General features: G+C 44.5%; 1 protein-coding gene across 3 annotated transcripts in view; it reads left to right on the plus strand.

Annotated features, from left to right (window-relative positions):
* daxx (death-domain associated protein) overlaps positions 1-15,193 on the plus strand; it is a 54,620-nt gene extending 39,427 nt beyond the window's left edge. Inside the window, exons 5-6 of one of the 3 annotated variants that reach the window (XM_073033495.1) lie at positions 331-496; positions 12,185-15,193. In XM_073033495.1, the coding sequence (XP_072889596.1) occupies positions 331-496; positions 12,185-12,244 (226 nt within the window). In that variant the 3' untranslated portion in view covers positions 12,245-15,193. Of the gene's footprint in view, positions 1-330; positions 512-12,184 lie in introns of all 3 variants that reach the window. The other 2 variants (XM_073033487.1, XM_073033502.1) reach the window with 2 other exon arrangements.
* Positions 15,194-25,320: the final 10,127 nt, after the last annotated feature.

The following is a 25,320-nucleotide window of genomic DNA, read 5'->3' on the forward strand; positions in this document are numbered from 1 at the left end:
TACCTTGCATCACCCATCACCTTCTAGCTATCCTCCTTCCCATTTCACCCCCGGTCTGTTTATTCTGGCACCTTATCCCTTCCTCTCCTCTCCTAAAGAAGAGCCTTGGTCTGAAAAACCGACTGTTTATTCCTCTTCATAGATGTTCTCTGACCTGCTGAGTTCTTCCAGCATTTTGTGTGTGTTACTCTGGATTTCCAATCAGCAGAGTTTCTCGTATTTGAGAAAGGCTGGTCAGACTGCTGCAAGTTATCATCGTTCACGGTGATCTTTGATCATCTGCTGACAAGGTTGGTTCTAATTTTTCTGTTTTTGTCTACTGGAAAACAGCATTGTGGAGGTGATTGAGGTGATGGAGTCTGATGAAGGGACAGAGGAACTGCTAACGGATAATGCACCGTCCTCTGTCGGAGTGAAGAGCCCGCTTCCTACCGTCGATTCCACCCAAGCTGATTCCCCTCTTGTCAGCGTGGTCACCAGCTCCCAGCCCAGTCCTGTAAGGCACAAAAGGGTAAAGTAATCTCCTTCAGTTTGCCATCCTTTCTCCTGGTTGTGGACAAGATGCTCGCGCTGAGGGTCCTGAGAATCAGTGCTGCTGATATTCAGTATGTTTGGCAGTGTCAGACACAGGACCACTGTTCAGGCCTTTTCATCAGCTCTGAAATGTTTATTTCTCTCTCTGCTCCCCAGAGATGCTGATTGAGCTGCTGAGTACTCTAGCAGATTCCTGGAAGAATGGGCAAAAAAAGTGGCAGATGGAAAACAGTGTTGGGAAATGTATGATAATGCATGTTGGTAAAAGGAACAATTGTGCAGACTTACCTAAATGGGGAGAAGGTTTAAACATCAGAGGTGCAGAGGGACTTGGGAGTCCTTGTGCAAGAAGGTCAATCTACAGGTCGAATCTGCGGTAAAGAAAGCAAATGTAATGTCGGCATTTATTTCCAGGGGAATAAAATACAAAGGCAATGAGATGACGCTGCGTTTGAAGTGTCGTCAGCAGTTTTATCTCAGAAAGGAGATATCTATTGGCAAGAGCTTAGAGGTTGTTGACGAGGATGATTCTAGGCATGAAGGGGTTAACAGAGTGTCTGGCAGCTTTGGGCCTGTACTCACTGGAATTTAGAAGAATGTGTGGGGATCTCATTGAAACCTACCGAATGTTGAAAGGACTAAATGGGGTGAATGTGGAGAAGTTTTGGTAAAGTTTTACCCTAACCCTAATACTAGATGCCAAGTGGCATCTCCCTAGATCAAGGGGCTTAGATGGGGTGGAGTTTGTTAGGTGTGTTCAAGAAGTTTTCTTGACACAGTATGTAGATAAGCCTACAAGAGGAAAGGCTATACTTGATTTGCTATTGGGAAATGAACCTGGTCAGGTATCAGATCTCTCAGTGGGAGAGCATTTTGGAGATAGTGATCAGAATTCTATCTCCTTTACAATAGCATTGGAGAGAGCTAGGAACAGACAAGTTAGTTGGAGTAAGGGGAATTATGAGGCTATCAGGCAGGAAATTGGAGGCTTAAATTGGAAACAGCTGTTCTCAGGGAAAAGTACAGAAGAAATGTGGCAAATATTCAGGGGATATTTGTCTGGAGTTGTGTATAGGTACGTTCCAAAGAGTCAGGGAAGTTATGGTAGGGTACAGGAACCGTGGTGTACAAAGGCTGTAATAAATCTAGTCAAGAAGAATAGAAAAGCTTACAAAAGGTTCAGAGAGCTAGGTAATATTAGAGATCTAGAAGATTACAAGGCTACTAGGAAGGAGCTTAAGGAAATTAGGAGAGCCAGAAGGGGCCATGAGAAGGCCTTAGTGGGCAGGATTAAGGAAAATCCCACGGCATTCTACAAGTATGTGAAGAGCAAGAGGATAAGACGTGGAAAGAATAGGGCCTGTCAAGTGTGACATTGGGAAAGTGTGTATGGATCCGGAGGAAATAGCAGAGGCACTTAATGAATACTTTACTTCAGTATTCACTATGGAAAAGGATCTTGGTGATTGTAGTGATGACTTTCAGCAGACTGAAAAGCTTGAGCATGTAGATATTAAGAAAGAGGATGTGCTGGAGCTTTTGGAAAGCATCAAGTTGAATAAGTCACTGGGACTGGTGGAGATGGACCCCAGGCTACTGTGGGAGGCGAGGGAGGAGATTGCTGAGCCTCTGACGATGATCTTTGAATCATCAATGGGGACAGGAGAGGTTCCCGAGGATTAGAGAGTTGCGGATGTTGTTCCTTTATTCAAGAAAGGGAGTAGAGATAGCCCAGGAAATTATAGAACAGTGAGTCTTACCTCAGTGGTTGGTAAGTTGATGGAGCAGATCCTGAGAGGCAGGATTTATGTACATTTGGAGAGGTATAATATGATTAGGAGAAGTCAACATGGTTATGCCTTACGAGCCTGATTGAATTTTTTGAGGATGTGACTAAACACATTGATGAAGGAAGGGCAGTGGATGCAGTGTATATGGATTTCAGCGAGGCAGAAGGCAAGGAGTGGTTGTAGACGGGTCATATTCTGCATGGAGGTTGGTCACCAGTGGAGTGCCTCAGGGATCTGTTCTGGGGCCCCTACTCTTTGTGATTTTTATCAATGATCTGGATGAGGAAGTGGAGGGTTGGTTTAGTATGTTTGCTGATGACACAAAGGTCGGGGGTGTTGTGGATAGTGTGGAGGGCTGTCAGAGGTTTCAGCGGGACATTGATAGGATGCAAAACTGGGCTGAGAAGTGGCAGATGGAGTTCAACCCAGTTAAGTGTGGAGTGGTTCATTTTGGTAGGTTAAATATGATGGTGGAATATGAGGGATCTTGGGGTCCGATCCATAGGATGCTCAAAACAGCTGCGCAGGTTGACTCTCTGGTTAAGAAGGATTATGGTGTATTGGCCTTCATCAATCGTGGAATTGAATTTAGGAGCCGAGATGTAATGTTGGAGCTATATAGGACCCTGATCAGACCACACTTGGAGTACTGTGCTCAGTTCTGGTTGTCTCACTACAGGAAGGATGTGGAAGCCACAGAAAGGGTGCAGAGGAGATTTACAAGGATGTTGTCTGGATTGGGGAGCATGTCTTAAGAGAATAGGTTGAGTGAACTCGGCCCTTTCTCCTTGGAGCAACGGAGGATGAGAGGTGACCTGATAGAGGTTTATAAGATGTTGAGAAGCATTGATCATGTGGATAGTCAGAGGCTTTTTCCCAGGGCTGAAATGGTTGCCACAAGAGGACACAGGTTTAAGGTGCTGGGGAGTAGGTACAGAGCTGATGTCAGGGGTAAGTTTTTTACTCAGAGTGATGAGTGTGTGGAATGGGCAATGGTGGTGGAGGCGGATATGTTATGGTCTTTTAAGAGGCTTTTAGATAGGTACATGAAGCTTAGTCAAATAGAGGGCTGTAGATAAGCCTAGTAATTTCTAAGGTAGGGACATGTTTGACACAACTTTGTGGGCCGAAGGGCCTGTATTGTGCTGTAGGTTTTCTATCTTTCTGTGGTGGGGATATCCAGAACTGGAGGGAACAACCTCAAAATTGAGGGGTGATGTTTTTTTTCAGATGGGTAAGGAGGAATTTTTTAAACCAAGGAGTAGTATATCTGTGGAATGTTCTGCCATAGATTGCGGTGGAGACCAAGTCCGTGGGTGTACAGTCAGGGCGTCAAAGGATTTGGTGAGAGGGCAGGTGTGTGGGGTTGAGCTGGATCCGGAATCAGCCACGATGGAATCGCGGAGCAGACTTGATGAGCTGAATAACTTAATTCAGCTCCTACGTCTTGTGGTCTTATTCTGTATTTTGTGGCGGGCTGCAAGGGACTGAGCTTTAAATTGGGGCTGACTGTGGTAGAGGGTGAGGGGTTGAGGATGGGGCTGACTGTGGTAGAGGGTGAGGGGTTGAGGATGGGGCTGACTCTGGATGGAATGATATGCTGTTTAACCGTGTTTATGGTCTGTACCTGCTTGGTTAATGCACTTGGATTGCCAAATCTCCATTACTCTGCTGCTGTTTCCTTTCAAATTAGGAAACCTCACACACTAAACTCTAGCTGCCAACTTCCTGCCCACTCCCAGCTATGAAAACTTTTCAACACTGGGTTTGTGTCACCTTCCAGTTTGCGTTTGTCAGCAAAACTGATTGCAGTGCATTCATCTTCGTCCAAATCAGTATAGTTAAGGCCCCAAGGTAAAAGCAAGGGTGCAATGTTGAGACTTTATAAAGCACTGGTAACGAGTATTTGAGCAGTTTTGGGCCCCTTTTCTTAGAAATGATGTGCTGACACTGGTGAGGGTTCAAAGGGGGTTCACAAAAATGATACAAGGTCAGGTATCGTTGTGATAGAGCTAAGGAACTACAAGGATAAGAAGTCTGTGGTGAGAGTTGTATACAGACCCCCAAACAGTAGTAAGGGTATGGTCTACAAATTACAATGTGAGATAGAAATTACATGCCAAAGGGCAATGTTACAGTAGTCATGGGGGTTTTCAATATGCAAGTGTAAGCTCCATCAGTCGTGGTTGACCATGGGCACTGCGCCTCTGGTAGTCACTGGGAGTGGCTTCTCCAGGGCGCAAGCCAGGGCAGAGTTGATATGGAGATCGTCTGTTGCCCATGCAGTGGGACCCCCCCCCCCCCCGCCCCCACATGCTGATGACAGGTCCCAAGGAACAACGAAAGTCGATATGGTTTGGTGTCAGCAGCGTCGCAGGAGTTTCCATGCCGGTGCTGGGTACAGCAGTCAGCCGCCTTTGGGAGTCCGACTCTGGATTTTTCCTCAGGTTTTACTCCCAAACCCTGTCCCGTGAGCAGGTATAGCCGCAAGGCAGCGGAGGTTTGAAATCTGAGTTTTCCCTCTCCTAGATGAGCTACCGTCCGTGGTTAACGAGCCCCATCTCCCCGGAGCAACTGGTTTTAAGGCTCCAGTGGCCCGCCTTTGCCCCTTCTCCTGTCAGTGAGAACAGCTCCGCCGGGCATAAGGACTATGCCACCCGTGAAGGTCAGGAGTTGGACTTGGTTGTCAGAGGTTGTTTGAGTCACATGCCATGAAGAGCATTTGTTTAACAGTGGGAGCTCATCCCCACCACCACCCTTCGGCTATGACTACCTTTGGAGATAGATATGCAGGTAGATTGGGAAAATCAGGTTGGTGCTGGGTCCCAAGATGGGGAACTTTTATAATATCTACAAGATGGCTTTAGAGCAGCTTGTGATTGAGCCCAGTCGGGGATCAGCTACTCTCTGCATTGGGTGGGGTGTTGTGTAATGAACCAGAGTTGACAAGAGAGCTTAAGGTAAAAGAACCCTTTGGTCAAGTGATTATAATATGATAGAAATTACCCTGAAATTTGAGAAGGACAAGCTAAAGTCGGATATATTTGTATTACAGTGGAGTATAGGGAATTACAGTGTCATGAGAGATGAGTTGGCCAGAATGTATAAGATATCTCCATCCCAAAGAGAAAAATATTCCAAAGGCAAGCAGACACAACTGTGGCTAATAAGAAGTCAACGCCAACATAAAACCCAAAGAAAGGGCATATAATAAAACAAAAGTTAGTGGGAAGTTAGACAATTGGGAAGCTTTTAAACACAACAATAGTCATCTTTTAAAAAAAGTCATTAAGAAGAAAAAGCTGGAATAGCTTGCCAGTAAATTTAAAGATGATACGAAAGATTCCTTCAGATACGTAAAATGTAAAAGAGAAGCGAGAGTGGATATCAGATCACTGGAACACGATGCTAGAGAGGTAGTAATGGGGGGGCATGGCGGACGAACTGAATAAATATTTTGCATGAATCTGGCTGAAATTCAAGAGCGTTGGTGTGAAGTTGCCATTACTAGAGAGAAGGTTCTTGGGAAACTGAAAGATCTGAAGGTAGATAAGTCACCTGGACCAGATGGTGTACACCCCAGGATTGTCAGAGGTGGATGAAGATATTGTGAAGGTATTAATAATGATCTTTCAAGAATCACTAGATTCCGGAAAACTGGAAAATTACAAATATCAGTCTGATCTTCAGGAAGGGAGAGAAGTAGAAGAAAGGAAACTATAGGCCAGTTGGTCCTCAGGGGTTGAGATGTTGGAGTTGATCATTAAGGATGGTGATTTGGAGTACTTGGAGGCACATGATAAAATAGGCCATAGCATAGTTTTGTGAAGGGAAAATCTTGCCTAGCAAATCTGTTGGGATTCTTTGGAAAAATAACACCTCGAATAGACAAAGGAGATTTGCTGGATGTTAGATACTTGGATTTTCAGAAGGCCTTTGACAAGGTGCCGCATTTGAGGCTGCTTAACAAGTTAAGAGCCTGTGGCATTACAGGAAAGATGCTAGCGTGGAAAAAGCAGTGTCTGATTGGCAGGAGGCAAAGAGTGGCAATAAAGAGCACCTTTTCTGGTTGGTTAAGGTGATTATTGGTATTCTACAAGAGTCTGTACCAGTATCAACTTTTGTGTCATCAGCAAACTTATGTCCTTATCCTTATCCTTATAAAAATCACTGCAGACTCAACCTGGAAATTAACTTTTCAAGTCCTGCATGAGGATTCCCAAGTCCCTTTGCACCTCAGTTTTTTGGATTTTCTCCCAGTTTAGAAAACGGTCTATGCTTTTATTACTTCTAGCAAAGCACATGACCATACACTTAACAACTCTGTATTCTATTTCCCACTTCATTGCCCATTCTCCTAAGTTCTACATCCTCTCTACTTTCTCAAAACTACCTGCCCGCTACCTAACTTTGTATCGTCTGCAAGCCTGGCCACAAAGCCATCAATTCCGTTATCATTCACAAATATCATGAAATGAATCGGTCCCAAGACCAACTCCTGTAGAACACCACTAGTCACCAGCAGCCAACCAGAAAAGGCCCCATTATTCTCACCCTGCCTTTTGCCAGTCAGCTTCTGCTTTATCCATTTTAGTATCTGACTGTAATACCATGGGCTCTTGTTGAGCAGCCTCATGTGTGGCATCTTGTCAAAGGCCTTCTGAAAATCTGAGTACACAACGTCCACCGATTCTTCCTTGAGGGAAAACATGCTGATTTCAGTCTGTTTTACCATGTGCCTTCAAGTTCCCCAAAACCGCATCCTCACATGATTTGTAACATCTTCCCAACTACTGAGGTCAGGTTAACCAGCCTATAATTTCCTTTCTTCTGTCTTCCTCCCTTCTTGAAGATTCGATTGCTATTTGCATTTTTCTGGTCCTCCAGAACCATGCCAAAATCCATTGATTCTTGAAAGATCATTACTAATGTCTCCACAATCTCTTCAGCCACCTCTTTCAGAACCCTGGGGTGTAGTCCATCTAATCCAGGTGACTTAACTACCTTCAAACCTTTCAGATTTCCCAGCACCTTCTCCTCTGTAGTGATGGCTTCACTTCCTTCTGCCCGCTGACACTCTTGAATTTCTGGCACACTGCTAGTGTCTTTCATAGTAAAGCCTGATGCAAAATACTTAGTTTGTTCATCATTTCCTTGTCCCACCATTAATACCTATCTAGCATCATCGTCCAGTGGCCCAATATCTCTATTGTACTCTATATATTTGAAAAATTTTTGATATCCCCCCTTAATATTATTGGCTAGCCCACTGATTTTTGCTGTATAATATGCCCTCACTTTTGCTTTCATGTTGGCTTTGTCATCCACGGTGCATCATCCTGCCTTTAGAACACTACTACGACGACTTAGAGATATATGAATCTATCCTGTGCCTTCCCAGAAACTCCAGCCCTGCTAGTTGCCCCCTCAAAGTCAGATTTGGCCTACTCTCATGCCTCTGTAATTCCCCTTACCCCACTACTACTTATACATCTGATTTCAGCTTCTTCTCAAATTGCAGGATGAATTCTATCATATTATCATTACTGCCTCCTAAGGGTTCGTGTACCTTAAGCTCACTAATTAAATCTGGTACTTTATGAAACAACCAATCTAAAATAGCTGATCCTTTAGTGGGCTCAACAAGCTGCTCTAAAAACCCATCTCATAAGCATTCTGCAAATTCTCTCTCTTGGGCACAACCTAATTTTCCCAGTCTACCTGTATATTGAAATCCCCATGTCTATCGTAACATTACCCATTTGGCATACCTTTTCTAGCTCCTGCCTTGTTTAAAATGTTAAGAACTCAGTGGCTTGGGCAGTGTATGAGATGCTCTTTTGGCCTCTCCCTGGCTGAAGATGCCAGCTTTTGGAATCAAAATCAGGTTTATTATCACCAGCATGTGACGTGAAATTTGTTAACTTAGCAGCAGCAGTTCAATGCAATACATAATATAGAAGAGAAAATAAGTAGATAAAATTAATAATAAATAAGTAAATCACTTATTTGTATTGAATAGATTAAAACATGCAAAAAAACAAATAATACATTTAAAAAGTGAGGTAGTGTTCACAGGTTCGATGTCCATTTAGGAATCGGATGGCAGAGGGGGAAGAAGCTGTTTCTGAATTGTTGAGTGTGTGCATTCAGACTTCTGTACTTCCTACCTGATGGTAACAGTGAGAAAAGGGAATGCCCTGGGTGCTGGAGGTCCTTGATAATGGACACTGCCTTTCTGAGACTCTGCTCCCTGGAGATGTCCTGGGTACTTTGTAGGCTGGTGCCTCAAGATGGAGCTGACTAGATTTACAACCATTGCAGCTTCTTTTGGACCTGTGCAGTAGCCCCCCATACCAGACACTGATGCAGCCTGTCAGAATGCTCTCCACGGTACATCTATAGTTTATTTGTTGACATGCCGAATTTCTTCAAACTCCTGATGAAGTGTAGCTGCTGTCTTGCCTTCTTTATAACTACATTTGCAGCCTCTTGTCTTTCTTCTCCACACTCCACACTGTCAACACCCCTCAGCCTTCTGTTTCACTCAGTCCTTCCTTCGCTATTCAGAGCACAAGTCAAGCCTGTCCAGCCTTTCTTCAGAAGACAACCTGTGCCTTTTGACTGTGGACACTAGTGGTTGAAGCAGTTTATTGTGTACTAAGCTGACTGGGAAATTTCAGTCCTCTGTGCTGCTGTGAAACTAACGATGAGGATCTTTGAATTATTCTACCCTATCAATCATCCTTCATTGTGTAACCTGATATGGTAGTGTTGCGGTTAGCATAATATTTTACAGCTCCAGTGACGTGGGTTCAATTCCCGATGCTATCTGTAAGGAGTTTGTACATTCTCCCCGTGGCCATATGGGTTTCCTCTCTCATTTCAAAGGTTAGGTTTAGTAAGTTATGGGTATGTTATGCTGGTTCCAGAAGTCTGGTCACACTTGTGGGCTGCCTCCAGTCAATCCTTGTTGTCAACACAAAAACTGCATCTCACTTGTTGGGCTTTAAACTCTGCCCTGTGTTCGTTACCGGATTATAGCAAAACTTGGTTTTATTGCAGAATCGTATCTGGCACAGCGAGTGCACAAGCATCGCTGGAGAAGGCGCGTTCTGCCCTCCCCTTCCTTCTGCTCTTGTTTATACCCCTTTTCCCTTAGCCCAACCCCTCGCTACACGTATTTGGTAATGCTGAATTTTGTTATACATATTTGATAATATTGGACACTGATAATATTGGGCACTTGTGTCCTTCTCATTGGTCCGATGCCATTTTCTCATGAGTTCCCTGTTTTACTGAATCACGTGACACTAGCAGTTTCGGCACAAAGGAATCCTTTATTTCGCTTCCTCCCTCCCTTGTACTCCTGTCTCCTAATATCACGTGAGCCACTCCTGACCTGAAGTGGCAGTCCCAAATTAACCCTAACATTCCCTCCCTTGGCCTCCCTGAGGCCACATCCCTTACAAGCTTTTCCACGGCTGTCGGGACCAGGCAGGGAGGCGAGAGTCCCCCCGGCACTCTTTGGTATGCCCTCCCTTTTTGCATTTCCTGATTTGTCCGACCTAGGGTCACAAAATAAGGGTAGGGGTTCCCTAAGCATCAGCAATTTTTACAAGTAGCACGCAACATTTCTGAAAACTTATTCAAGAAATAGATTCATAATCCCCCCCCCCTTTGCATGGTCCATTCCAGTCCGTGTTCTCCCATAGTGCGTCCGTTTCCGGGAGGGCCGTGTCCTCCCTCTCCACCGGGAACAAGGGTGCATGGTACGCCGGTGGAGGTCCATCCTTTCCGGTCAAGGCTCGATCTATAGTTCGGACGACTAGGGTCCTGATACAGGGTATGCAACAACAACCACACGTGATAAAGATAGCAATTGAAATAAACAGTCCTAGAGCCAACTATCCCAGGAACGCTCCCCACTTACCAAAGGTCTTATTCAGCCAATCTACCACTGGGTTGTTTACCCCGGACTGCTCTTTCAGCTCGTTGGCCAACGCCCGGAGTTCTATCAGGCTCCTGGTTAGCTTTCCGTCTGGTCCACCCCGTTCCCCACCAAACATCATCCCAGGAGGCACACCACTGCCCTCCCGCCGTTTATCATTAAGTAGTTGCTGAGCAACAATAGCTTCCCGCAACTGTTTCAATAAATCATTTTCTGGAAATTTTTCCTTCTCTGCTTCCTTTAACAATGATTTGAAATCAGAGATACTTTTCTTTTCATTATCTTTAGCTTCCAGACAAGCACAGTTATCAATTTTACCATATTTCTAAAAACTCTCATATACTCTGTTACTCAACACGCAAATGTCTTTGAGTTTTGGTAACTTGAAGTTGAAGTGCTCCATGGCTCCCTAGTACACGGAGAGGATCAAATGTGGGACAGTCGCCTTTCAAAACCTGACCTTCGCGTGGGAGATTTCTCCTCTTAACAACCAGTCTAAGGTAGGCGCCGTCAGTATCCCTGTGTACTACGGTGTACCGCGACACTTTTCTCTTCTCCTCCTCACTCCTGAGACTTTTATGCCCTTCGTGGGCGGCGGGTACCCTCACTCAGAAGACTTTGCCCCGGCGGAGGATCCTTCTAAAAACAGATAAGAAGAAATGAGTACTCACCAGTCACGATTCTGCACCGGGAACAATCTTTCCCAGAGTAATTTGGGGTTGATGGGGGTCCGTCGGCAGACAAGATCTAACTCGGTAGTTTAACTATCTAGTGGAAGTCTTCGATATAACAGGCACTTCCTAACCTTAATCGAGGTGCGGCCGCAAGTTGTCTGCCGTCGGACCCGTCAGCCTGTGTTGTCTCTTCCCTTCCCACGTCGGGGTCACCAATTGTTGGGCTTTAAACTCTGCCCTGTGTTCGTTTAGGAAGAGAGACAACCAACACCGGATTATAGCAAAACTTGGTTTTATTGCAGAATCGTATCTGGCACAGCAAGTGCACAAGCATCGCTGGAGAAGGCGCGTTCTGCCCTCCCCTTCCTTCTGCTCTTGTTTATACCCCTTTTCCCTTAGCCCAACCCCTCGCTACACATATTTGGTAATGCTGAACTTTGTTATACATATTTGATAATATTGGACACTTGTGTCCTTCTCATCGGTCCGATGCCATTTTCTCATGAGTTCCCTGTTTTACTGAATCACGTGACACTAGCAGTTTCGGCACAAAGGAATCCTTTGTTTTGCTTCCTCCCTCCCTTGTACTCCTGTTTCCTAATATCACGTGAGCCACTCCTGACCTGAAGTGGCAGTCCCAAATTAACCCTAACACACTGTATGGATGACAAATCTTCAGTGCCCATTTTTGCTTATTCATTGCTGTATCTGCACTCTGGTGTTTACTTTGTCATTTCTGATGAAGGGTCTTTGACCTCAAACATTATCTGTGGTTCCCTTCCACTACTGCTGAGTACCTCCAGTATTTTGCTTGTTTTGCCTATCATATCCTCTATTTCCCAATCTCTGCATCTCAGCTTTGCAAATTCTTGCCAGTCAGATAATGGCATTTTCATGCTAAAATAGGCATAGAACAGTACAGGTTCTCTGGCCCACAGTATCCACTATTAACCTCTTCTAAGATGAATCAAATCCTTCCCTCCTACATAACCCTCCATTTTTCTATCTTCCAGGTGCCAATCCAAAAGTCTCTAAAAAGCCCCTAATGCATCAGCACCCCTGACCCTGGCAGAGCATTTCACACACACACCATTACGTGTGTAAAAAAGCAACCTCTGCCATCCACCCTTTAGTGATGCCCTTTCATAGTTTCTGAGCTGCTGACTGTGCCCCAGTGGGGGGGTATATGTAGGGGCCAGGCAGCTGGTTCTCACCTTGTTGTCCTTCTGTTTCAGGTGAACGTGGCGACCCAGTGTGACCCCGAAGAAATCATCGTCTTGTCTGACTCTGACTGAAAGTGGTCAGTTCGCCGGGAGTTCTGTAAATCAGGGAAGTGGGGGGGTGGGGTGCCTGTCTCTCAGATAACTGAAGTACTACGGGACGTACGCCGCTGACAGTTCTGTTATCTGGGCTTGAATCCTGATGGGGCCAGAGGCTTGTTAATTAACTGCTCTGGGCTTTACTGACTGTTTTCCCCCCCCCCCCCTTTCTCCTGTCTACTGGCCTAATGCCCACTCCACTGCTCTGGGAGTGGGTTCACCAAGGAATGGTCAGTTTGTCCTGTGTTACCATAGAAGGTTGTTTTTAAAATGTGTACAAATTAATTCTCTGCCACTTCAGTGAACGATAAGACAGGGACTTCTCAGATTGAGGTGACAGAACTTTATATAAAAGAAAATTGTTTAAAATTTGTCAACACTTGTTGCATACTTTCCAAAAACCTGAGGTGGTTTGTGCAGTAGGATAAGCAAGAAGGCATTTAAGATGGTGATGTGAAGCCTAACTTCACAGTAATGATTTACAGATCTTCCCATGATTTCAGATGTTGAAGCTTTTCCCCAGTGCCTGGGGAGGGTGCTTGCCCAAGTGTGAGCTGTGCTGGTCTTGCTTTCTCACTGGCCCGGTGAACAGAGCTGTCCTCTTCCAGGCTGTGGCCCCATGGGTCTGTGGGGCTCTCCCTCTCCATGGGGTATCACATGGGGCTTTGATGCTCTCTGGCCCCTAGACCACTGGAGCCTATGCTTTTAAAGCGCTGGTTGAGGGCAGGCAGTTGGCCACTTTGCCAGGGTCAGATGCACATTTGCTGGCTGTTGAGATATTGGTATCGTTGCTTACCTCGGGTGGATTTGCAGTTCGTTATTTTTTCCAGTTTTTTACTGAAGGTCCCTGTAGTAGAGTTCTGTATTAAACTTCAATTTAAAAAAAAAACACTCATTCTTGGTCACAAAGCACTGAATTTACACCTGGAGTGCCTCCTATCAAAATCCCCATCAACTTTCCTCGGCAGACTTGCCATTTTACTCCCCTCGCTGCAGTGGAGCTCTGACAAGCTGGATAATGTTTGAATGCAGTGAGACACAACAATGTAAGGGAGGGGTTTGTGCGCGGTAAACAGCAAGAAAAGCAAATGCCTCCTCATAGCAGAAGTGAACGCACATTATCCACTGGATGAACCACGGTCAAGTTCCTCTTCAGACCAAGTGATGAGAATTGGTATTGTCGAATAAAGGGCTTGTTTGCCCCTGTCCCTGAGCGGTTGCAGTGAACATCCCCTTTGATGTGGCACCAAAATGTAGGGTGTTGTTACCATTTGTGATGCCTGATCTGGATGGTGTTAGTGGCCACTCTTCCTGAAGCAACAATATGGGTGAGAATTAGATTCCGGGTTTATAAAGGAATTGATATCTCAATGAAGGCCCATTCAAGGCCATTCTCCTAGATTTGCTTTCATTGGAAACTCTTGCTACCATCTCACTTCTTGTAGAACCTACCATTTTCTTACTCTAATGAGTCCTCCCCCCTCTCTCTCCCCTCCTTCCCCATCGAGGCATCCAGTGTCTCTTCCCCCAAGGGTTAACTTTAACACGAGGCCACCTCGTGTGACTACCTGAAGATTAGATTGTGCACAATTGTTTCATTAGTCTTCTCCGGATGGTGCTGGCTTTAGACAGTGCAAAAAGAAAGTGGTTTACATTGGGCTCTGTTGAGTTTTCAGTATTAGGTTGTTGTTCACCACACAACCCTTCTGACAGCAGTTACATGGGCTTTGCCACCTGCCCACTAGGTCAGGATGGCTTGCTGGCACAGGGCATGGATGCAATTCTTAAGGACCACTGTTAATAAGTAGTTTGGGGAAGGGACAGGTTGGTTTAGACGGGTGTACTTGTATGTGCTGGCCTATTTCAGAGTCTTTGTACCTCTTGAAAGGGTGATGGAAGTAGCATTCACTGGTGAAGAAATGATGAAGGGTGATCATGAATATTGAGTTGGAGTTGTCAGAGCAGCTGGCACCAACCCTCTCTACCAGCAAACTATATAACCATTTCTGCAAAGCACATATCTGATTTCTTTTGTGTAGATTAGTAAAATTTCTGGCCTGTTTTAATAAATATTTTCTGATCTTTTTGACTTGCTTTCTAAGGACAGCTGTTTTAGAAAGTTTGTGGAACAGTCTGGTCGTACATCATTCATTCAGTCTCCTGTAGCAGCCTCAGCGACCTTCTGTTCAACAAAGTTGGGGTTTCATTCCAGACTCAAAGAAGCGCAATGAGACAGACCTTGGTTAAAGGTATGTCAGATGTTTGCCCTCTCGAAATCCCTCAAATCCATTCTGCTCTGACTTGGTCAGTGAACTTACACAATACTCAGTAAAGAAATTCCTCGTGGTTTCCGATTCTTTGGTCTTCCCATATTTTCAATGTTAGGTGAGTCTTGTGTAACTGTGGCCTTTAATCCTTTGTAATCAAAGCGGATGAATTATTGTCCTCTTCCCCCAGCCCCAGTGTTACCCAGCAGGTCAGACTATCTGAAATAACAAGAAGTTACCAACTACTCTGTAAATGCCCATGTCCCAACAACTACAAGAACAACACACAAAATGCTGCAGCAACTCAGCAGGCCAGGCAGCATTTGTGAAGGAGAATTAACAGTCAACGCTTTGGGCCAATACCCTTCATAAAAACCTATCTAGTGCACTGGCGTTGGGACCCTGAGAGGGGTGGATAGTAAACAATGTGTCCCATCTGAAAGGAAGAGGAGCTGCTCACTTTATGTGGATGGTAATGTTTTGAATTAGGAACCCCCAGTGTGGAGTTGAGAGCGACAATTGGGAGAACAATATAAAACTGGAATGAAATGTCTTTCTCAAAGTTTACAACACACTTTTTTAAAATTCAAATTACTTTTAATTGTTGTCTTAAGGCCATTTGTTTGCTGTCATTAAAGGTATTTTTTGAATAAGTAAATCTGGCGAAATGTCATAGGTGTCTCTAAATCATTCTTCCATTCCCAACTTCAGACTGCCCTGTCCCGATGTTTTGAACTGTACTGAATGGCTCTGTTGGCTTTGTACATGGAGCTGCCACTCTTCCAGATGCTTGAGCCTGGAAGGTGCAGTAATTGCAGAAGAGAGTGTATCAATAAAGATCTACACTGAGACACTGCTGGGGGTTATCAATGAAGGGGTTTGTTGTTTCCCAGCACTCCAACAATGCTTTGATTTTCTGCAAGCCTAGGCAGCAGTGATCCCTACCTTCCTCCTTTCTCTCTAATCCTGAGAACTAGAACACCCGATGCAGGCATCTGGAAGCTCTAGGAACTGGCAGGTAACGTGGGGAAAATGTGGAATTGGTCATTTTAACAGGAAATTAGTTATCTACAGAGAGAGTCCTGAGCTGCAGAGGTATCCAGGTGTCCCGAACAGTAGGAACATGTCTCACTGGGAAAGATTCCTTCAAGAATGATTAAGTCTGGTTAAAAGGGAGCTGAAGAAAAGTTTTACACCCTGAATCTGGAACTGCCCAAAAGAATGGCAAAACAAACTTCCCCACTAGACACGTACTTGAAATGCCAAGATGCTGATAAATGGGGTGAGTACTTGGTCTGCAGGGACATGATGGGGTCAGGGGTCGGTTTTATCTGCTAACTCCACATAAGGAGTGACAAGTAATAAAAATGCAAATTTGAGATTTCTATCAGATGAAGACATTGGAACAGAACTAGGCCATTCCATCATCCTTGCTTCATTACCCCTCTCTTCATTACCATTCATCTGTTCATCTACAGACAGTTGAAGCAGCATAGGTATAGCACTGGCTGGGGCACGTCATGCCTGACCTCTGGAAGGGTCTGCGAGTCTTCAATCCCTAAGGAATGTGTCGGATGGGAAGAAACATGAGAACTCTTGTCATCTCTGTGGCCGCTTACAATCCTTAAGACCATGAGGTAGAGGATCAGAATAGGCCATTTGGCACTTTGAGTCTGCTGTGCCATTTCATCATGGCTGATCCTATCTGCTTTAGAGCATAGAAAAAAAATTGGATAGGTATATGGACAGGAAAGGAATGGAGGGTTATGGGCTGAGTGCAGGTAGGTGGGACTAGGTGAGAGTAAGTGTTCGGCACGGACTAGAAGGGCTGAGTTGGCCTGTTTCCATGCTGTAATTGTTACATGGTTATATAGAAAACCTACAGCACAATACAGGCTCTTTAGCCCACAAAGTTGGGCTGAGCATGTCCCTACCTTAGAAATTACTAGGCTTACCTATAGCCCTCTATTTTACTAAGCTCCATGTACCTATCTAAAAGTCTCTTAAAAGACCCTATCATATCTGACTCCACCACCATTGCCGACAGCCCATTCCACATACTTGCCACTCTCTGAGTATAAAGCCTACCCCTGACATCTCCTCTGTACTTACTGCCCAGCACCTTAAACCTGTATCCTCTTGTGGCAGCCATTTCAGCCCTGGGAAAAAGCCTCTGACTATCCACTTGATCAATGCCTCTGATCATCTTGTACACCTTTATCAGGTATCTCATCCTCCATTGCTCCAAAAAGAAAAGGCTGAGTTCACTCAACCGATTCTCATAAGGCATGCTCCCCAATCCAGGCAACATCCTTGTAAATCTCCTCTGCACCCTTTCTATGGTTTCCACATCCTTCCTGTAGTGAGGCAACCAGGACTGAGCACAGTACTCCAAGTGGGGTCTGAGCAGGGTCCTATATCGCTGCTTTCTCTGTGTCCCTTCCTGCCCTAACTGAACAACAGCCTGTCGACATCTGCCTTCAATATACTCAACGGCGGTCTCCAAAGCTGCCTGTGGCAATAAATTCCATAAATACGCCACTTTGGCTATAGAAAATCCACCTCTTCTCTGTTCCAAATGGGCATCCCTCTATTCTGAGGCTGCGTCCCCTGAGCTTAGAATCCCCGCTACAGAAAACATTCACTCCATTGAGGCCTTTCAACATTCAATGAGCCCCCTCCAGAGAGTGCCCAGAGATGACAAGCCTAATCCTGGAATCTTTTCTCTGAACCACTGAACCCTCTCCAATGTCAGCATATTCTTTCTTAGATTATAGTTGAGAGTTTAACATACAGTTAACACTCAATAATATGTTTACTACTTTAGAAGGTTGGGGGGGCACAGTGACTAGGCACGAGGTCTGGTGCTGTGGCTCAAGAGCAGAGAGGTGAAGAGGGCTGCAGTGGTTTTGAGAGGAACAGAGACAAGATTCTGTGGATGTGATAGACGCACCCAAGTGGTATGTTGCTTCTTAGATCTAATGTCAGAGATTTTAGGGAGCTAGGTAGAAGGCTGAAAAGCAGGACCTCTGGAATAGTTATCTCTGGATTGCTGCCTGTGCCACACACTAGTGAGGGTAGGAATTGGCAGGTGAATGTGTGTCTGAGGAACTGGGGCTGGGGTTCCGATTTATGGATCATTGGGATCTCTTTTAGGGAAGGTGCAATCTACAAAAGATGCATTACACCTGAACCTGAGGGAGCCCAATATCCTTCTGGGTGAGTTTGCTAGAGTTGTTTGAGAGGGTTTAAACTAATTTGGTGGGGTGGGGGGAACCAAAGTGATAGTCCTGAGGATGAGATAGTTGGTTTTCAAACAGGCACTGTATAGTAAGACTCCAGGAAGGAGAGGTTGATGATATGATGAAATTGTAGTCAATAGGAAGAGTTGCAATGTAAACAGTGTTGTGGGCATCACTGAACCATGGCTGATAAAAGATTATAGCTGGGAGCTCAACGTGGAAGCACACACATTGTATGGAAAGGACAGGCAGAGGGAATGGTGTGGTTCTTGTAGGGGAAAAATGTGACATGTTGGAAGATGTACAATCATGAGTAGAACAAAGAAACTGCAAGAGTGAGAAGACCCAGATGGGAGCTGTATACAGACTTCCAAGATAGTAAGGATGTGGTCTACATATTACAACAGGAGATGGAAAATGAATGCCAAAATGTGTAATGTTACAATTGTCATGGGCAATTTCAAATTGCAGGTTGATTGGGAAAAATGGGTTGGTGCTGGTTCTTGAGAGGGATTTTCTAGAATGCCTGCGAGATGACAAGAGAAGTCAAAACCCAACTTAAAAGCCTAAGAGCGACCATATAATAGGAAAACAGTGGGAGGTCAGAGGATCAGGAAGTTTTTAAAAACCAACTTAAGACAACTAAAAAAAAACTCACCGAGAAGGAAAAGATCAAATACGAAAGTAAGCTTGCCAGTCATATGAAAGAGGATACCAAGGGTTTCTTCAGATCAATGAAGTGTAAAAGAGAGGTGAGAGTGGATATCAAACCACTGGAAAGCGACATTCAAGAGATGGTAATGGGCGACAGAAATGATGAACAAGTATTTTGCATCAGTCTTCACTATGGAATACACTAACAGTATGGTGGAAGTTACAGCTGTCGGGTCATGAAGAGTGAAGTTACCATTATTAGGGAGAAGGTAGTTGGCGGAACTGAAAGGTCTGAAGGTAAATGAGTCACCTGGACCAGATGATGTATACCCCAGGGTTCTGAAGAGATTGTGAAAGCATTTGTAATGATCTTTCAAAAATCACTATATTCCGTAAGATTGGAAAATTACAAATATCTTTCCACTCTTCAAGAACTGAGAGAAGCAGAAGAAAGGAATCTATAGGCCAGATGGTTGCCCTCAGTGGTTGGGAGGATGTTGGAGTTGATTAGGATGTGTTTTTGGGGTACTTAGAGGCACGTGATAAAATAGGCCATAGTCAGCATGGTTTCCTCAAGGGAAACTCTTACCTGGCAAATCTGTTGTAATTATTTGAAGAAATAACAAGCAGGATAGACAAAGGAGAATCGGTTGATGTGTGCTTGGATTTTCAGAAGGCATTTAACAAGGTGCCGCACATGAGGCTGCTTAACAAGAGCCTGTAGTATTACAGAAAATAATTGACTTTATTACTTACATCCATCATATTCTTGAGTAAAAATCTTTACGTTACATCTCCATCTAAATGTGCAATTTATAGTAATTTAAAATAAATAGTATATACAACAGAACAGTCAATATAACATAGAAATACGGTTGTGTCAGCGTGAGTTCATCAGTCTGATGGCCTGGTGGAAGAAGCTGTCCCGGAACCTGTTGGTCCTGGCTTTTATGCTGCAGTTACGGATGATAACAGCTGGAATAGATTGTGGTTGGGGTGACTCGGGTCCCCAATGATCCTATGGGCCCTTTTTCCACTCCTGTCTTTGTAAATGTCCTGAATTGTGGGAAGTTCACAACTGCAGAAGTGCTGGGCTGTTCGCACCACTCTGCAGAGTCCTGTGATTGAGGGAAGTACAGTTCCCATACCAGCCAGTTGGGATGTTCTCAATTGTTCCCTTAGGATTTGGGAGCCCATACCAAATTTCTTCAACCATTGGAGGTGAAAGAGGCACTATTGTGCTTTTTTCACCACAGAGCCGGTATGTACAGACCATGTGAGATCCTCAGTAATGTGTATGTCAAGGAACCATTCACCCTCTCATCCCCAGGTCCATTGACGTCATTGGGGATTAGTCTGTCTCCATTCCTCTTGTAGTTCACAACCAGCTCCTTTGTTTTTGTGACATTGAAGGAGAGGTTGTTTTCTTGACACCACTGTGTCAGGGTGATGAGTTCTCTGTAGGCTGCCTCATTATTATTTGAGATTAGGCCAATCAATGTAGTATCGTCAGCAGATACCAGCATGGATAAAGCAGTGGCTGATTGCCAAGAGGAAAAGAGTGGGAATAAAGTGAGCTTTTTCTGGTTGGCTGTTAGTGACTTGTGGTATTGATTTTGAGTTATATGTCAGTGATTTGGATGATGAAATTTATATTCTCTTCTTTCCAATATTTTTATTAATTTACATATCAGAATACAGAGTACAAGAAAAAATATATATCAATACATTATACAAAATCACATATAAAGACTCCTATATTCATACAGATTAATTAATTTGTAACATTGAAATATAGTAATATTATTATTTTAAAATCTAACCCACTACCAAGACTGAAGCTGATTAGTGAAGAAAAAAAAGAAAAAAAATATTAGTCATTAAATGTGCTTTAACAGCAGATCAAAGGTTTTGAAAATAATTCAGAAAAGGTCCCCACAAAGGTTTGAAAGTCTTGACTAGATTCAGAGATTGAACATCGAATCTTCTCTAAATTTAAACATGACATCACATCACGTAACCATTGGACGTCAATAGGAGGGGCCGCATTTTTCCATTTAAGCAATAGCATCCTTCTGGCCATAAAAGAAATAAAAGTCAAAATGTGCAAACCAGATGACTCCAAAATAATACCCTTTCCTCCAACAATACCAAATAAAGCAGTCAAAGGATTAGGCTTAAAGTTTACTTTGAAAAGTATTGAGAAAGTTTAAAATACTTCTTCAATATTTTCCAAGACTCAGGTATGTCCAAAACATATGAATGAGTGAAGCTTCTCCATTGTTACATTTATCACAATACGGAGATATATCTAAATAGAAACAAGACAACTTATCCTTGGTCATATGGGCCCTATCGACCACTTTAAATTGTAGGAGAGAGTGGCGGGCACATAATGATGAAGTGTTAACCAATTTAAAAATTTGATTCCAAGTTTCCTCAGAAATTGAAGTCTGTAAATCTTGTTCCCAAAGATTTTTAATTTTATCTAAAGGAACACTTCTCATTCCCAACAGCATTATATAAATATTAGATATAGATCCATTATAAAAAGGTTTCAAAAATTAAAAATTACATCTAGTAGATTCTTATCAGGACTTTTAGGAAATGTACTTATTTGAGACTGTAAAAAATCTCATTTCTAGGTATCGAAAAAAAATGAGTTTTGGGTAAACTATTTAGTTGACAGTTGTTCAAACGAGAAGAGACTTCCCTCTACAAAAAAGTCCTGAAAGCATTTAATACCTAATCTATCCCATTCTTTAAAAACTACATCAGTCATAGAGGATTTAAAGAAATAATTAGAAAAAATGGGACTCGAAAGAGAAAATCTCAATAAGCCAAAGTATTTTCAGAATTGTATCCAAATTCTCATAGTGTGTTTAACTGCCAGGTTATCAGTTAATTTACTCAAAGACAAAGGAAGTGAGGATCCAAGAAGAGAAATAACAGAGAATTTATTAACAGAGTTAGCTTCTAAAAAACCCCACATCGGACAATCCTCACGATTAATGTAATATAACCAAAATGTAAGATTTCTTATATTAACTGCCCATTAATAAAATCTAAAGTTTGGTAAGGCTAATCCTCCATTCTTTTTATCTTTCTGAAGATGAATTTTATTTAATCTAGAATGCTTATTCTTCCATATATAAGAAGATATAATAGAGTCAAGAGAATCAAAAAAAGATTTAGGAATAAAAACGGGCAATGTCTGAAAAAGTTATATAAATTTAGGTAATATATTCATTTGGCAGGGTTAATTTGGCCAATCAGCGATAATGAAAGAAGGGACCAATTTGATAGTATCCTTTTTACGTGATTCAATAGGGTAAGAAACTTTTCTTTAAATAGACACTCACAGTTTTTAGTGATTGTTACACCTAAGTAGGTAAATTGGTTTCTTATAATTTTAAAAGGAAGGTTAGAATTTGTTGGAATCAAATTATTCAAAAGGGAAAAATTCACTTTTATGTAGATTTAATTTATAACCTGAGAACTGGCTAAAACAGGAGAGTAAAGAAAGCGAATGGGGTAATGAAGTCTCAACATTAGAAATAAATAGCAGCAGATCATCAGCATAAAGCAAGACTTTATTAACAGTGTCTCTCCTTAAAATACCTGTGATACCATTAGATGCTTGAAAGGTAATGGCTAAGGGTTCTAAGGCCAGATCAAAAAGCAAAGGGCTCAACGGACAGCCTTGTCTAGTGCCACGTTGAAGCTTAAATGGTTTGGAATTATGAGAATCAGTGATAACCCTTCTGTGACTAGTGGTGTGCCACAGGGATCAGTGCTGGGTCCATTGTTATTTGTCATCTATATCAATGATCTGGATGATAATGTGGTAAATTGGATCAGCAAATTTGCTGATGATACAAAGATTGGAAGTGTAGTGGACAGTGAGGAAGGTTTTCAAAGCTTTCAGAGGGATTTGGACCAGCTGGAAAAATGGCAAACACAAGGAAATCTGCAGATGCTGGAAATTCGAACAACACACACAAAATGCTGGTGGAACACAGCAGGCCAGGCAGCATCTATAGGGAGAAGCGCTGTCAACATTTCGGGCCAAGACCCTTCGTCAGGACTAACTGAAAGGAAAGATACTAAGAGATTTGAAAGTAGTGGGGGGAGGGGGGAAATGCAAAATGATAGGAGAAGACCGGAGGGAGTGGGATGAAGCTGAGAGCTGGAAAGGTGATCGACGAAAGTGGTACAGAGCTGGAGAAGGGAAAGGATCATGGGGCAAGAGGCCTTGGGAGAAATATCAGAATGGGAATGGGACGTGGAATTAAAATGTGTGGCCACTGGGAGATCCTGCTTTCTCTGGCGGACCGAGCGTAGATGTTCAGCGAAATGGTCTCCCAGTCTGCGTCGGGTCTCACCAATATATAAAAGGCCACACCGGGAGCACTGGACGCAGTATACCACACCAGCCGACTCACAGGTGAAGTGTCGCCTCACCTGGAAGGACTGTCTGGGGCCCTGAATGGTGGTGAGGGAGGAAGTGGAAGGGCTGGTGTAGCACTTGTTCTGTTTACAAGGATAAGTGCCAGGAGGGAGATCAGTGGGAAGGGATGGGGGGGATGAGTGGACAAGGGAGTCGCATAGGGAGCGATCCCTGCGGAAAGCAGAAAGAGGGAAAGGGAAAGATGTGCTCGGTAGTGGGATCCCGTTGGAGGTGGCAGAAGTTACAGAGAATTATACATTGGACCTGGAGGCTGGTGGGGTGGGAGGTAAGGACAAGGGGAACCCTATCCCGAGTGGGGTGGCGGGCGGATGGGGTGAGGGCAGATGAGCGGGAAATGGGAGAGATGCATTTGAGAGCAGAGTTGATGGTGGAAGAAGGGAAGCCACTTTGTTTAAAAAAGGAAGACAACTCCTTTGTCCTGGAATGAAAACCCTCATCCAGATGCGGCGGAGACAGAGGAATTGTGAGAAGGGGATGGCATTTTTGCAAGAGACAGGGTGGGAAGAGGAATAGTCCAGGTAGCTGTGAGAGTCTGTGCCTTATAGTAGATATCAGTAGATAAGCCATCTCCAGAGATGGAGATAGATAGATCAAGAAAGGGGAGGGAGGTTTCGGAAATGGACCAGGTAAATTTGAGGGCAGGGTGAAAGTTGGAGACAAAGTTAATGAAGTCAACAAGCTCAGCATGTGTGCAGGAGGCAGCGCCAATGCAGTCGTCGATGTAGCGAAGGAAAAGGGGGGGACGGATACCGGTCTAGACTTGGAACATGGAAAGCCAACAAAAAGGCAGGCATTACTGGGACCCATACGGGTGCCCATGGCTACACCCCTGGTTTGGAGGAAGTGGGAGGAGTCAAAGGAGAAATTATTGAGAGTAAGAACTAATTCCGCTAGGCGGAGGAGAGTGGTGGTAGAGGGGATTTGATTAGGTCTGGAATCCAAAAAGAAGCGAAGAGCTTTGAGACCGTCCAGGTGGGGGATGGAGGTATATAGGGACTGGACGTCCATGGTGAAAATAAGGCAATGGGGGCCAGGGAACTTAAAATCATTGAAAAAATTCAAAGCATGAGAAGTGTCACGAACATAGGTGGGAAGAGATTGAACAAGGGGGGATAAGACAGTGTCAAGGTATGCAGAAATGAGTTCAGTGGGGCAGGAGCACGCTGAGACAATTGGTCTACCTGGACAGGCAGGTTTGTGGATCTTGGGTAGGAGGTAGAAACGGGAAGTGTGGGGTGTGGGAACTATGAGGTTGGTGGCAGTGGATGGGAGATCCCCAGAGCTGATAAGGTTGGTGATGGTATAGGAGACAATGGCCTGGTGCTCCTTAGTGGGGTCATGATCAAGGGGTAAATAAGAGGAGGTATCAGAGAGTTGTCGCTGTGCCTCGGCCAGGTAGAGGTCAGTATGCCAGACAACAACAGCTCCCCCCTTATCAATAGGTTTTATAGTGAGGTTGGGATTAGTGCGGAAGGAGCGGAGAGCAGAACGTTCGGAAAGAGTGAGGTTGGAATTGGAACAGGATGTGGTGAAATCAAGACGGTTGATGTCCCGTCGGCAATTAGCAATAAAGAGATCCAGAGCAGGCAGAAGACCAGAGCGGGGTGTCCATGAAGAGGAGGAGGGTTGAAGACGGGAGAAGGGGTCATCGGTGGGGGTAGGAGAGTCCTTGTCATAGAAGTAAGCTTGACGGAGCCGGCGGAAGAAGAGTTCGGCAACATGGCGTACGCGGAACTCGCTGAGGTGTGGGCGAAGGGGGACAAAGCTGTGGCCCTTACTGAGGACAGAGCGCTCTACCTCAGAGAGTTGAAGGTCGGAGGGAATGGTAAAGACCCGGCACGGATGAGAGATGGGATCAGAGGGGGGAGGGAGGCTGGTAGTGTCAGTGGAGAGGGAAGGGTTGGGGTGAGAGGAAGTTGGAGCCTCTGAGGGCCCCAGGAGCTGACGATGGGATCTGAGGGAGAGGGGATTGCATAGTGGTGGGGGAAGGGGAGACGGGACTCACAATCGCAGCATGCGAAGACCCGGCCTGGAGCTCAAGGCTGGAGTCGCAGTCGGTGGATGCGCAATCCCTTTGAAGCTGTCCACGGTCGTGGGAACCCGCGTTGACGGTACTGGAGTCAGGATTTTCAATATGCCCTGGGTCGCTGGGGCAGCCGAGATCGACGGCCGGGGCAAATCCACGGTCGTTGGAACCCGCGGTGATGGTGCTGGAGTCCGGGTTTTCAATATGCCCTGGGTCGCTGGGGCAGCCGAGATTGACGGCCGGGGCAAATCCACGGTCGTTGGGACACGCGGTGATGGTGCTGGAGTCCGGGTTTTCAATATGCCCTGGGTCGCTGGGGCAGCCGAGATCGACAGCCGGGGCCGGGATACGAAGTCCATACTCTGGGGTCTGCAGATCCTTGCAGGACGTGA

This window comes from Hemitrygon akajei, chromosome 2 (genome assembly GCF_048418815.1).
Source record: "Hemitrygon akajei chromosome 2, sHemAka1.3, whole genome shotgun sequence".
NCBI classification, from domain to species: Eukaryota; Metazoa; Chordata; class Chondrichthyes; order Myliobatiformes; family Dasyatidae; genus Hemitrygon; species Hemitrygon akajei.